At 33.4% G+C, this 15,865-nt stretch overlaps 1 protein-coding gene across 1 annotated transcript; it reads left to right on the top strand.

Annotated features, from left to right (window-relative positions):
• The first annotated feature begins 961 nt into the window (after nt 1–961).
• Nucleotides 962–5,537, top strand: LOC138335458 (carboxypeptidase N subunit 2-like). Its single transcript, XM_069284557.1, has 2 exons — nt 962–1,144; nt 2,328–5,537. The coding sequence occupies exon 2, from the start codon at nt 2,335–2,337 to the stop codon at nt 4,384–4,386; it is 2,052 nt and encodes a 683-aa protein (XP_069140658.1). The 5' UTR covers nt 962–1,144; nt 2,328–2,334; the 3' UTR covers nt 4,387–5,537.
• Nucleotides 5,538–15,865: the final 10,328 nt, after the last annotated feature.

Raw genomic sequence — 15,865 nt, 5'->3', positions numbered from 1 at the left:
TGCCGTTTGTGTGATATCTGGATTTCCAAACCGTTCTTAGAATAGAAAATAGGTCATATGGATTTATCCTAAATGGATAGCTATATATAGATTTATTTTTGACGTCTATATTTATTGAATTAGAAAACCATTTGAGTAACATTTTCCATAGTAAAATTTCCAAGTTTATATAGCGTGACAAATGAAGCTAAAAATTCAGTTTAAAATACATATTGTACATGATATGGTGTTGTCAAACCGAAGTGTATACAATTTGTAAATAAACTATCAAATACAAAACAGTATAATGACATATACATGCGAGTGTTTTAGTTAACATTTGTTATTTGAGGCTGTGTTTAAAATTTAATATTTAAAACTCTGGCGTCTAGCATATTACAATATTCGATAACAGCGCTAACATTTTGCCTCAGGTAATGCAGAATATCGTGGAATGTGAGTAAGTGTCACAATAGCCTTTTGCCGCCTGTTACATATCTCGAGCTCCCGACCACAGGGATTCAGACAGTTTGTGTTTTGTTTGATTATAAACAGATGTGTGATATTTTGCGGTTCGACTTCAATCTGAAGGGGACAGAATGGATTTAAATTGAGATTTTTTTATCAGTTTGAGCTGCTCCAAAGTATGTAAAATATGTTTAAAATAAATATCAAGAAATATCAAACCTATCCGTCAGAAAATCTATAAATTTTACAGGGCCGGAACAAAATTCCTAGGAGCATGGACGATTTTTAATCTGCTTTGTGTCAACGTAAGGCACCCTTCATGAAAGCCTTGCCCCACTGTAAATAGCAAATCTATTTTGGGGGCTTAATCTATGTAAATTAGACATGGAATTTTTGAATCACTGGTTCAACCAATAGGAATCCGAATAAATATGCAAATTAGGATCAGACGCGCGAGGAATTCACAGCACGCGGTGGGCGTTCGTCACAGTGACGTGACTCAACCGGAAGTTCCAACAGTCTGAAAATATAAATAGGTGCTGCCTGATGGAGGAAGTTAGTTTTACACCTGATAGGCAAACGTGCAAGACGAAAGATTGGCTTTGTGACAGTTTGTGACATTTTGTAAATTTTAGTGTGAACGACTACACAACGGGAATTCTTCATTTGTTATTGGAATTTAATTTTACAAACTTAGGTAAGTTGTGTTTTTTTTCACTTGATAAAATTGGTTTAGTATTTAATTGAATATATCATATTCTGATTTATTAATAATATCAATAATCGGTGGAATAAAAATTAGTGTTTCGATAACTAACATACCTACTTGTTTCTACTTGTTTCTCTTCATTATCATTGGAATATAAATCTGACAAACTTTTGTAAGTTTTTTTTTTGTTTTTTTTTTTGCACATGATAGAATTGGTTTAGTATTAAATTTGATATATTACATTACAATTAATTAACAGCATATAATTGCTGTGATAAAAGATAAAAACTTCTATATATCTACAATGTTTCACTGTATAAAAATGATAGATGTTAAAGAAACATTTAAGTTACATTTGGTGTATCAGCTAACGTGTCCGGTTCTATTGATAAGATAACAAAGTGCTTACAACCAGCATTGGACTGCTATAACCCTTGAGTCGAGTCATCTCATAGTAGCACTACGAAATTATCGTATGGATAGTATCAAAACGGCCCCCTGCGTGAGAAAATGTGTACAAATAAAATTGTATTTGCCTTTGGGCCATAATTTTAAACATGAACGCTGTCAAAACAAACATCACCGCTTTAAGCATTGTCAGTTTAAAAGCTGCATTAGAAATGTTTGTATATGGGACATCAAAAGTGATTTGTACACTATGCATAAACTATGTAGCTTTGATCATCAGACTGTCGATTTTTCTCATAAATTTCAATTTGTTGTCAGGTATTTCTTTGTTATTGAGTTATTTTTCAAATTACTTTTATTGAAGGCTAGTTTAACTTATCATGCATGGTTGTAAAGTTCAGCCTACACACATGTTATTGTTACATGATCTGATGCTGTTTTTGAATGAGTTTACATGAAATTACGATTTTAATTCTCATTTCGGCCGACAAGATACAATAATGAAAATCATACTTCAGATATTCATCAGAGATTATAAAATAAACATAAATATTTGTTTGGCACAGGATATATGAGATAAGCTTTTCGTCAGCTTGAATATGCAAATATATATCAAGATAATTCTCATAATGAATTGATTTTTTTACATTAACACCAAAGACTGATTTCCAATATTTTATTTTTTATCTCTGTCATATAAATACATGTTGTTTTGAATTAATGTTTTTATTTGTATTTATTTGTTTTATTTTCTCTTTTGCAGTTTAAAGATGGCCATGTTTACCAATCACGTGCTTCTGTCTGTTCTGATGATGTGTGTTGTGTCCGTCCTTAGCAACCAGCTGTCATGTCCTAGCGACTTATGCCGCTGTGAAAAGGGAACAAGTGCCAGAGGGCGCATCATCAACTGCCGTGCCAGAGGATTTTCACAGATCCCAAAGTTCCAGCCATCAGACGAAATGTTTTATGAACTTACCCTTGCCAATTCCGTTGGCTGTTCGCAGTGCAATAACATTACCGTTATTCCACCCGGTGCCTTTGCGGGACTGAAATTCAAGATTCTTGACCTAAGTGGAAACAAAATCAGCCATGTGTCTTCGGAAGCTTTTACTCGACTTGTTCCAATGTTGAATGAGATTTCGATCGAAGGCGATGGGCGTCAACCGCCACCCTACCAACAACTCTCCGTGTTAACAAATCTCAGAACCCTTACTGTTAAGAACTTTAGTCAGATGTATATGACCAGGGAAAATACAGACATTGACAATTTCTTCCATCTCGAGGAACTCACCCTTAAGAATATGGAGATTACACACATATCAGAAAATGTTTTCAAAGATCGTCTACCCAGTTTGAAAAGTCTTCAGCTTGCCTTTCTCCCTCTTGTGACTCTGCCTAGCCTTAGTCTTCGTCATCTGAAAAAGCTTGAAGTTTTTAAGGCCATCAGCGTTGACATTACAGAAATTCCTTACAGAGCTTTTTCAAGCTTCCAGAATCTCAAAGAACTAGATCTTTCACACAATGACATCAGAATAATGGCGCCCGGGTGTTTCGATGGTATCGAAGACTCTTTGGAATACCTCGGTCTACATCTGAACAAATTAAACGAAATTAGTGTTGGAACTTTAGCAACGACGAGTTGGACGAACTTGAGACAACTAAATCTCGGGCACAATAAACTTACGAAAGTACCAGTCGGGCTGTTTTTCAACATGAATGCTCTGGAATATCTGAACCTTGACTCCAACCAAATCATCGCGTTGAGGCCTAGTACGTTTCAGGGATTACAATCTCTAGACTACATGGATCTTTCTTATAATAAACTGTCTTCACTGCCGACAGGCGCATTCGCGCACACACCGAGGTTGACGAAACTCGATATCCGCGGGGAGGATACTCCGATATTCAACCTTTCCAGACAGGGAATCCAAGGACTTGAGAACACACTTCAGAATCTTATTGTAACCGACACTGTTGTTTACGAACAGGAAATGTGGAGAGCTGTGGCGTCCCTTACCCAACTGCGGGATTTGAAACTTGGAGGAACAATGGTAACAGCCATACCAGAGTACCAGTTCATCAACAGTCGAAACCTTGTAACTCTTACGCTAGACAGAAACGGAATCACAGATCTGTCACAGAAGACATTTCACGGACTGGCGGGAACTCTTAAGACCCTAAATCTCCAAGGTAATTCTATTCAAACCATCGACAAATGTGTGTTATCTTCTCTGACAAATCTGGATATGTTGTATCTTGGTAACAACCCGCTGAAATGTGACTGTAAGATGGTAGCCTTGAAGGATTGGATCCTATCTATGATTAATAAGAACATGATATTCCAGTTCATCGTTGATGCCTTGTGTCGTGCCCCGTCTGCCATTAAAGGTCGGGAGCTCTGGGAACTCGACAATAGCCGATTAACATGCGACACTGAGCACGTGACTACCGAGTGTGAAGTATTGCCCGATATTATTACAACTACACAGGTACCAACTTCCAGAGCTACATCCGAAGCAGAAAATGATGAAAACACTTTATTTAGATTCACTCGACTCGTAGAAACACAGAATACTGTAGAAATGGACTGGTCTTTCATGGACGATAGGTTAGTTTCTGGTTCAAAACTAGAATATCAACTGCTTGGACAGTCTTCTGAAAATGTTGTTATCGATTTGTCGCCATCTTTGAAAAACTACGTTATATCCGGTTTACGTGCCGATTCAAATTATTTAATTTGTCTTGGCGTTTTGCCAAGAAGTGCAAGATTACCATCAATAAATCCACGAAAAGTATGTGTCGCTGTAAAGACATTATCATAATTTTCTGTTTTTATTTAAAATATTTTAAATCATATATTTAAGCTTTACTCATTCCATCCGGTTCTTTTTTTTTTTGGGGGGTAATTATAATGGACATTTATATACATGGGACCAGATTAGTAAACAGAAGGTGTTCACTACGAATAGATTCACAATACCTCAGTTTTAATTTTTATAACATTTTGAATAATTAACCAACGAACGCTACGATGGCGGGAGCAATGTAGGTAGTAGTAAGGTTCCTATTGTCGCGAAAACTTTGTTTGCAATAAAAGACTAAATTTCAACTTGCTTAACACAAAAAACTGGATTTTAATAACAATAAAACAGATTAAGTTATACAGATGTTTGAATGTGATTGGTCATCATCGATACTCCAGGGGTTCCGATCACTTACGATCTCTACACCCCTGGACTATCTCATAGCAAAAATGAAGAGATCGTAAGTGATTGGAACCCCTGGAGTATCGACGATGGTAATTGGGATGTTAGTATCTAAAGCGAAAATCTCATGAAAGCTTGTAAGCACGGTGAATTTCCTGTTTATGATCAAGTTTATTATAATTTTGGAATAGATATCTTCACAAAATGCAAGGGAGGTAACTCGTCAAATCGACATTCCCAAACCACAAGTCGGTTTCTGGAATGTATGTAATTGTGTAAATGAAATGTATATAAATCTGTATATGTCTAATTATACATCAATAACCCGATGAAATCCATTGTTACTATTATGTATTTATTATATTTATTATACAGTTTCCTTTTTATGATAATTTCATGATAAATGCTTTAAATATCCATATCAATCAATGTACATTTATCTTAATACTTATTTTGATGTAGAATTACCGCTACCTAGAAGAATAGTGGCAAAATATAATCAAAATATGTTCATATACTGAAATTCTTATCACATATTATTGTTGTACTGCTTTTGTTTTGAACACAATCTTGTTCATTAATGGTTGTGTTAATTGATCATTATATACCGCATAATGATGTGCACTAGTCGTTTTTTACATACTAAATAGATAAAATAGATAGATATGACCATTGTTCTAATAACGTGTTTATAATGTTTTGTATATGTTTTTATTTTGTTATATTTTTATCTTGTTTTTAATAAAAAGACAGAAAACAAAAAATAATCTTTGTTTTGATTTTCACAGTTGACGCTGATTAAATTAAAAATGTCACAATTTCTACTTACATTTTTTATTCCATACATTAATATAAAATGTCGTGATCTGGGCCCAGTTGTTCAAAGACTGGTTAGGCTAATCACTGTTTATTGGCAATTTTTAAATCAAAATAAAATGATTTTTGATAATACAAATTTTACAAAATTTTATATGAATCTTAAGAACTCGATTTGTTACTTGCATGGTGAGTTCAGTGAAGATATAACCACATATTTCGCAGTAAATGAGAAATGATATTCTAACTATTCATGTGATTGAGCTAACCATGCCTTGAACGACCGGGCTCTGGTGATATACACATGTCTTATACTGTATAGTCGGTTATTTTCGGGGGTCAAAATTTTCGCGATTTTGACTAAAAACGAAAAAAAAATTTAACGGTTTTAAAATTTCACGATTTGGCAAAAATAATATATATAATTCTTTTATTTCTCAATTTTTCGCAGATTAAAATTTCGCGAAAAAATAAATATCCAACCAAACCACGACTTATATCAGTCCGCGAAAATTACAGGCTATACGGTTCTTAAAATAATAACTATATGTTACGTAGAATAGCGGACGCAACATCGCATCATTGTTCTGATGATATCTGTGCTGTCAAGGTCAACCTAATTAAAATAATACTTGTAATTCTGCTCCACTACGATACTCTACGTTACGTCCAGTACTTGTATTGGAGTGTAAAGTAGATTATCGTAGTGGAGCGGAATTACAAGTCTAATTTTAATAAGATTGTGTCAAGGTCAACTTGTTTTCGATGATGTCTGACCCATAGTGGAATATGCATAGGTGGTACTGGTTACCAGGGAATCGCGTATGTTTAAAGCTCGAGAGAGATCCATTATGTACTTTTATGAAATAACAACAAGCTTCAGCTGTCAAATTTACAATGGATACCAGTCAACACGCCCCTCCCCCAATTTAAAGCATGCACAACCAGGGGAGTCTGCTATACAATTTCTGTAAGGTGATCTTTAGACTGACCACCAGTCTCTAGACTATTGAAAACATCTTTTAATTTTTTTTATTATTATTATTTTGTCTCTACTGCATGTCTGATTCTAAATTTCAAACTATGGGGAGATAAGCTAGTGAAAAATTCTACTGAGAAAGTTTTATCAACAACTCAGCATATGGTCATCAGTCTAGGTGATCTAATTTTAGTTAGATGTTCAAACCTGTCATAGCGACCACCTTTGAATAAAGACCACCTGCTTAATAAGACCACTTTCGTAGGATACCAAATTGTTTACTTCAACACCATTTGTGCCCTGTGTATAAAAACAATTGGCTTTAAAGAACACTTCTGAATTTGTTCCTTTGGTGGTCTTCAAAGCAAATTTTGTTTATATATACGTGAATAAAATTCATGGTTGCGTTTATCTATTGAACACCAATTTGCGTTAAAATTTTATTGTGCTATATTTGTACATTTACAGTAGTTGAACAGACAGTCGCTCACTCAACAATAAGGACAAAATTACAAACTATAACTGACAAACGAGACAAACAATCTATGATGACAGTGGTAAGTGAAGTATCATCATCCTAGACTTCCATTACGATAGGCCTACTACATTTCCGAAACAAGAATAATTTATTTTTAAAAAAATACACAAATAGCCAAACAAATGCAAGATTCCCTTTGCAATCTATGTTAACAATGAACATTCAATTCGCTGTTTTGTTGTCTGGAGCAGTATCAACTAACGCGCTTTAGTTAGGATGAAGAGTGAAAACATAAGATGACCATCGTTATAAAAACTAACATTTTTTATTTAAATCAAATTGTTTAGAAGGTGTTGTTGAGTAATGTATTACTGGCCAGTTAAAAGCTTTTGCGACAATACAAAATTATCAATTTCATTTTACATTCACATTGTAAGAATTAAAAAGCCTTTTCGGAAAGGTAGAAGGCCTTGGAATTCAGTCTAGTCAACAAATTTACAATTTTCAGTTAGGGTATTCATAACAGCGGTAACATTATCAACAAATACATTATCCGCAAAATGCCAGCAAAGATGGTTTCTTTATTAACATTTATTCCAGAGTAACAACATTAAAAAAAACCACCAAAAATTAATTTATCAATAATTATGAAATGAAATACACATAAATAAATCAATGGAATGCCATAAAATCTAGATAATAAGCCTGAATCTAAAGTAAACTGGTTTTGAAAACCCTGTATTTCTTATAGTCAAACTTATCTAACTTATCTTGGAAATATACTGGTTTTGACATTTTATTTACCGTACTCGAAAGATAGCATGCAGTTAACTATATGTAAAATATTGATAATTTGATGTTTTACTAGTGATTTCTTATACTCATTAATGCTGTTCTCCTAAGTTTCATCAACATTTGCTTTTATCTACATATGCATTTTATTCACGGGTATATATATACACGTGTACCGTCGTCAGGACAATTATGACTGCAATAAATATTTGCGGTGTTGTCTTTAATATAGACGTTTTAATGATAACCAGATCGAGACCTGGGGTTCCTTACAAAAAAATAAATAAACCGCGGCTTTTTATCTAAATCTTATCAAAGTAGTAAATACAATATAAAAACAAAACATTCAAAAATATAGTTAATCTTCCTTTACACGAAGTTTGGTGACACAATAACACGCTGGAACATGGTCACGAAACATTAATAATTAATAAGTTTATATTGAATGCACAAGTAATCAATGTCTGTTATGTCGAATATACAATATAATACATGTGTGCCAATAAATACAATAAAACAAGCCAAGAGGGCCAGTACCGCTCACCTGGTTTGTTATACCAAGAAATATGTTCTGGAAACAGGTTTGGAGATTAATTTCTCAAAAATTTACTTCTAATTTTCCTGAGGGGCCCCAGACAGAACCCTGTGATATATAGTAATCTATAGGATTTACCTCTATTTATCCTATTTGGCCCCGCCCCTCCTGCCCCCGGTTGGTCAGAGCCAAGATTCATACAAACTATGTTCCCCTTTTCCCAAGGATGTTTCTGGCCAAATCTGGTTACAATCCACGCATAACTTTATGACAAGTAGCGATTTAAACGCAATATTGACGGACATACGTATGACGGACAGGAAGACGACGGATGCCACGTTATAGTATATTTTCACCGCCACTTCTTACCAGATTTAAAAATGCTATATCTAAATCTAAAGAACTGTTCAGTCAAATATACATTATTTTGATAACGACATTATCCATTAACTATATCATCATAAATGATTTATTTAAAGTACGTCCTTTTTGTATTATTGCTACTTAACATAATGATGATATGATGATGATGATGATGATGATGATATGATGATGATGATGATGATGATGATGATGATGATGATGATGATGATGATGATGATGATAAGATGATGATGGTGATGATGATGATATGATGATGATGATGATGATGATGATGATGATGATGATGATGATGATGATGATGATGATGATGATGATGATGATGATGATGATGATGATGATGATGATGATGATGATGATGATATGATGATGATGATGATGATGATGATGATGATGATGATGATGATGATATGATGATGATGATGATATGATGATGATGATGATGATGATGATGATGATGATGATGATGATGATGATGATGATGATGATGATGATGATGATGATGATGATGATGATGATGATGATGATGATGATGATGATGATGATGATGATGATGATATGATGATGATGATGATGATGATGATGATGATATGATGATGATGATGATGATGATGATGATGATATGATGATGATGATGATGATGATGATGATGATGATGATGATGATGATGATGATGATGATGATGATGATGATGATGATGATGATGATGATGATGATGATGATGATGATGATGATGATGATGATGATGATGATGATGATGATGATGATGATGATGATGATGATGATGATGATGATGATGATGATGATGATGATGATGATGATGATGATGATGATGATGATGATGATGATGATGATGATGATGATGATGATGATGATGATGATGATGATGATGATGATGATGATGATGATGATGATGATGATGATGATGATGATGATATGATGATGATGATGATATGATGATGATGATGATGATGATGATGATGATGATGATGATGATGATGATATGATGATGATGATGATATGATGATGATGATGATGATAGATTTCGATGATGATGATGATGATGATATGATGATGATGATGATGATGATATGATGATGATGATGATATGATGATGATGATGATGATATGATGATGATGATGATGATGATGATGTTGATGATAGATTTCGCTGATGATGATAATGATGATGATGATATGATGATGATGATGATGACGATGAGTATAATGATGATGATGATGAGGATGACAATAACATAACTTCTGACTGCAGAGACAGGAAACGTTATGTAAGACAGGATTATACACTAGAGGTGAGAAAAATGTCCACTCTTACTGGACCATAGTAGTCTGAAAAATAAATATAGGTCATAATTAGTGTTCATTTCATATGAGATTTTATGAAACGAGTCTTAAATGTTTTTATTTTTGCGAGCCTTGAATTGAACACAAATTTAAGAGACTTTTTATCACATATCTACAAATACCTACACAACAAAGATTTCCATGTCAACATGTATCTAAATATTCAACAGAGGCCGCCATTTTGTCCCGCCGTCCTCGTAATCCTGAAGTCACGTCATTTTTATTGACGTCATTTTATTGTTTCTGTCTGACGTCACAATTAATTTCCAGCAAATGAAAATCGCTCAAGGTCAAATTACACAAGTGACATTCGCAAAAATATTACACGGTCGAAATCAGTACTGAATATCAGGCGGATTATGTGATGATATAAAACTCTTTCATATGTGGATATGGAGGATGGGGATATTCTACCCGAGGGTTACAAAATGTAGTAAAACCCGAGACTTGTGATCCACTTATGAAAGAGTATTTCTTCATACCTCGACGTTTTATTGCAATTTTACGGCTATAATATCCCGCCATTTTGAAATAAATTCAAAGAAATCCACGGCTTAAAGTCAATTTTTTATACATGAAAAATTTTGTGATATTTTCAACAACAAAAATCCGTTGCTTTCATCTTTTATAGTAAAACCAGTCAAATTTATGAAAAAATGCTAAAATTTTACCGAGGAAACAGAAAAAATGTTGACGCCGTGACGTCACGAGGTTTTATTGCCTGGGTAGCCATGCAATACAGCCTCGGCATGAGTGTATTGCCCTAGACCAGCCAGTATTATACCCGTAGGTATGAAAGAATATGTAATATTACAATACATATTATTTTCATGTTGTGAATGTTAACTGTCGAAAGACTCCCCTTCTGTGTCTGAGCAATGTTCGCCTATTCAGTGTTTATTCATAAACAAATTTTGAATCGAAAATAGAAATCAAAATAACGTGAAGCGATATGCATACACGTTGTTGAAAAGCAAAAAAAATGAAATACATGATCTGTGAATAGCGACTTGACCATGACTTGAGAAGCATATTCACATTCCATGATATTTAACAGACATTGAGCAACATATACATTCATAAAGGTAGGGTAGCTTAGCAGATGAAAAATGAAGATGATTTCGATATCAAATATAAAAATGGGACTAATTCACGTACCACGTGATACCCGATAACGTTTGTGCGGGACTAGTATCTCCAGTGGTGATGGAACTTAACTATTTGTAACCATCCCGCTGAAATGACGTTAGCGCGGAATATAATCTTTTGACGTCATTACATCACCAATTGAAATAGTAGTCTCGCACAAACGTTGATGGGTATCACGTGGTACGTGAATCATTCCCATTCAGTCAAACCTTTGTAATGAGACACCCCAGGAGACAGACAAAAGTGTGTCTTATTAGACAGGTGCCTTTATATACAGGTCACCGAAATAACGCGAAACTATAATAAAAACTGATATACCACAGTATGTAAGTAATGACTAGGGAAAATTAAAATAATAAAGAGGGCTTAATTGGATTAGTTTAACATATTTCGCACTTATGGATAATGAAATAATGTATTTATTTTTCATCACAACAGAACCACTAAATTAAGAAAATAAAGTTTCAAACCTATTACAACAGTACAGTCAAAATGTATCTTAATCCAACAAAGGGAAAAAAGATCTTTAAAATTTGATTGATCTAAATTGATTTTCTATTAATAAATTTGATTTATCTATATTAATTAATATTAATAATTTAATTTTAAATTCACATTTTTTTTAAATGTAAACAAAAATTATGAAAAAATTACCGCCTTTCCATTTAAAACAAAACCAAAAACATGATTGTATACCTCATAGCAATGTAAAGTAAGACAAAGACCAGTCATCAATGCTTTGGGTTTCTTAACGTCAAAAACAAGAGCAGGGGAATAGGTATTTTTCTTCAGTTACAAAAATTTTCCTTTACACCATTACCGCCATTGAAAAGTGTGAGCTTCCAATTTTACAAAATAGACAAAAATATTAAAAATCATTAATTGCATCCCGAAAATAATCCGTAACACTATATCCTATGTGGAATGAAGTATTGATTGCTCATGCACCAAAAGCAAAATAAAATATTTCATATTATTTTTTGTGTTAATTGGACATAAATACACACGATATAACAAAGAATAGCAAAAATAGTAACATTTAGTTCAGGCAGATGTTAAGTTTGCATAAAATAACGTCGTAAAAATGCAACCTGTATCGATTGCCGTCGGTGGTCGTTTCGGAGATCTTCGCTTTTATTTATGAAGAATCTCAAAAACTTGATTTCGTTGTTTGATCTTTCTATAGCCAAACTGTCCTTGTCTTTACAACGACAAATATATAGATTGTTATCCCGAAAAAACATTTTGTATTTTTATTTCTAAATTATGTAAATATTGAAAGATGCTCCTCCGCCGAGAGAGCATAAACGATACCCATCATTTGAACAATAACTGATGTGTAATCGTGTTTATGTGTGTCTAATTAACACAAAGATGCATATAAAATATATATATTTTTGTGCATGCGCAATACGTACTTCATTTCATATAGGACATGGTGCCAGATGGGTTTTTTCGGGATGTAGTTAATTATTATTAGAAGCTGAAACTTTTTAATGGTGGTAACAGAAGAAAAATAACCATTCGTCTGCGCCTGTTTTTGATAGAGAAAAATACCATTCGGCGGCGACGGATCATCTTTAGAGAACAATCAACTAAATATTTTTACATAGACCACAGTGTTAAACTGTGTTAAAGTTTTTTACTGTATTATTTAAACAAAGGAATATTAGTTAGCCATTGAGTTCTATAATTAAAGTCTAGGTTCTCATATAACACTAGGTAGAAAAAAAAATTTGGGTCCTTCTGCTCAAACTCCGACCAGGGTAGCTTTAATGAAATCAGGCGCATTTTGCACTAAAAATCCTGAAATTCTGATATTTTTTACCTATTCATTATGAAAATTGATATTTTGAACCTAAAACTCAATATGAATTTCCAAATTTATATAATGGTTATCTAGGAATAATTACCTGTTAGAAAACATTTTTACTTTTTAAATTCATAATTAGCCAGCCAATCAGCGGTCGCGTTAAAATTCTATCCTGGGCTCAATCTTGTATACACAGGGGCCACAAGGTCTTTTTTATTTAGTTGGTTGTTCCCTTTAAGGAATCTGACATAATGCCTCTTCGCTTTGATCAGCAGTGATGCTCAATAATTTGATTTTGTTGCCTGATTTTTGTATAGCCAGGGTATCGGAAGTGGCTGCTGTTAACAGTGAGTCATCCTGTAGATTATTTGGAACAGACATAATCCAGGTCATGTTTCTTAGGTCCGACATCCATTCATTGTCGAGTTTCGTTCCAGAAATTCTGATAATATCAGAAACTGAAAGAAATAAGCATTAATAACATATTATAACTGTTCCTATAACTCGCGCCAACGCATTTAATTTTGCGTATATCAGTTTATAAGAAAACCCAAACAAAAAATAATTGCCGAGACAATTTTTCACGTAAGCTCTAAATCGCGAAATTAAATCGCGGTGATAATATCACTGAGCATGAAGACGCGAAATAAGGTCGCCTTAAAATATCACTGGACATGAAACGCGATATTAGGTCGCAGTGAAAATGTCATTGGGCATTAAAACGCGAAATCAAGTCGCGATGAAAATCTCATTGGGCATGAAAACGCGAAATTAGGACGCAGTGAAAATATCATTGGACATGATAACGCGAAATTAGGTCGCAATGAAAATGTCATTGGTCGTGAAAATGCGAAATCAAGTTGCCATGAAACTGTCATTGGGCATGAAAACGCGAAATTAGTTCGCCGTGAAAATGTCATTGGGCATAAAAACGCGAAATGATGTCAACGTGAAAATGTCATTGGACATTGAAACGCGAAATAAGATCGCCATGAAAATGTCATTGGAAATGAAAACGCGAAATCAAGTTGCCATGAAAATGTCATTGGTCATGAAAACGCGTAATTAAGTTGGTTTGTTAAAAGTACTGTAACGTATTTATTTTAGCGGTAGTTTTATTTTCAAGCTTTTGCGCTGTCTTTGAAGCAGGATGTTAAAGATCAGAATGGTAATAAACCTGTTGGACCTGATGATATAATTCCTAAATAATAAAACAACTACAACCATCTTTACTTTTCTTTCTTACCTTCTTACTCTCCTTTATAACAAGACAATTGAAACAGGTATAATTCCCTCTATTTGGAAGATGGCAGATATTAATGCAATTTACAAAGGTAAAGGGCAAATTAATGATGTTTCTAACTATAGGCCTATATCTGTTTCTTCATGCTTAAGTAAAATGTTAGAAAAGATTATTTTTAAATACGTATATAATTACCTCCCAACATATCAAATTATAACTAAACAATATTCAGGTTTTACTCCCAAAGACTCAATTGTAAATCATATATCGTCCATTTACCATACTATAGTTAATTGCCTAGATCAAAATAAAGAAATAAGATACATATTCTGCGACATCAGTAAGGCATTTGACAGAGTTTGGCATGATGGTCTGCTTTACAAATTGCAATCATATGGAGTTAGGTAATCTTATAAATTGGTTCAAAAAAAATTTATCATAAAGAAAGCAAAGAGTTACTACCGAAGGGTACTCCTCAACTTTTAATCCGGTCCAAGCAGGAGTTCCTCAAGGCTCAGTCCTCGGACCGCTACTATTTTTAATTTATATTAATGATATTGTCGATTGTGTCTCAAACAAAATAAAGCTATTTGCTGATGATACTTCCTTATATGGCATATGTGATAATAATCCCCAAGAGTTAGCCCAAAATCTGTCAGATGATCTCAATAATATCAAAACATGGGCCACTAAATGGGACATTAAATTTAATCCTGCTAAAACAGAGTCTGTTATATTTTCCAGGAAAACTGTTAAAAATCATCCTGTTATACACTTTTATAATAATCCTATTACTGAAAACAAAACTCATACACACCTTGGTCTTTCACTTAGTGATGATGCTAAATGGAATCTACATATTTCAAACGTACATGATAAAGCTTTTAAAAGACTAAATATATTAAGACTGCTTAAGAACAAAGTTGATAGGAAATCCCTAAATACTATATACATATATCTTATATTAAACCAGTAATTGAATAAGCAGATATTGTTTGGGATAATTGTACATGAGCTCAAAAAGATCTGTTTGAATCAATACAACAAGAGGCTGCAAGATTAATAACAGGCCTACGTAAAGGCACATGAGACTTATCCAAACTCAATTTTTGAATTGTCTCTCTGTTAATATGTTAATATGATTATCATTTTTCTTCTTTTCTTGTGTAATTTCAAAATCATCAAATATTTAAGTAAGATAACTCCTAAGAAACTAATTATGGGTAAACACTAGTAATTACAAATATAGTTGTAACTCCACAAATCAAATATATGTGTATTCTGTGAGATTGATTGTTGATGCCCATCAGTGGATGGCTAATTGTGTTAAACACATGTGGACTTAATAGCCTGTATCTGTTGTGGCGAATGGGACCAATATCACAAAATATACATACTATCAAGTATAGTTAGAATTATGTGATAATATTTGGTTATCATATAAAAAATGAAAATTAACTGTTAATTTATAGAGTTACAATAAATATGATCAAAAATTATGTCATTCCTCATCTAGAAGTTACCTCCCCTTATTTTCATAAACC

Source organism: Argopecten irradians, chromosome 11 (genome assembly GCF_041381155.1).
Source record: "Argopecten irradians isolate NY chromosome 11, Ai_NY, whole genome shotgun sequence".
Classification (NCBI taxonomy): domain Eukaryota; kingdom Metazoa; phylum Mollusca; class Bivalvia; order Pectinida; family Pectinidae; genus Argopecten; species Argopecten irradians.
The sequence above is the reverse complement of the archived record's forward strand: the minus strand, read 5'-3'. Positions and strand labels throughout refer to the sequence as shown.

Excerpts from the sequence above, each read along its gene's own strand:
- LOC138335458 (XM_069284557.1), top strand. The coding sequence starts at position 2,335 with ATGGCCATGTTTACCAATCACGTGCTTCTGTCTGTTCTGATGATGTGT.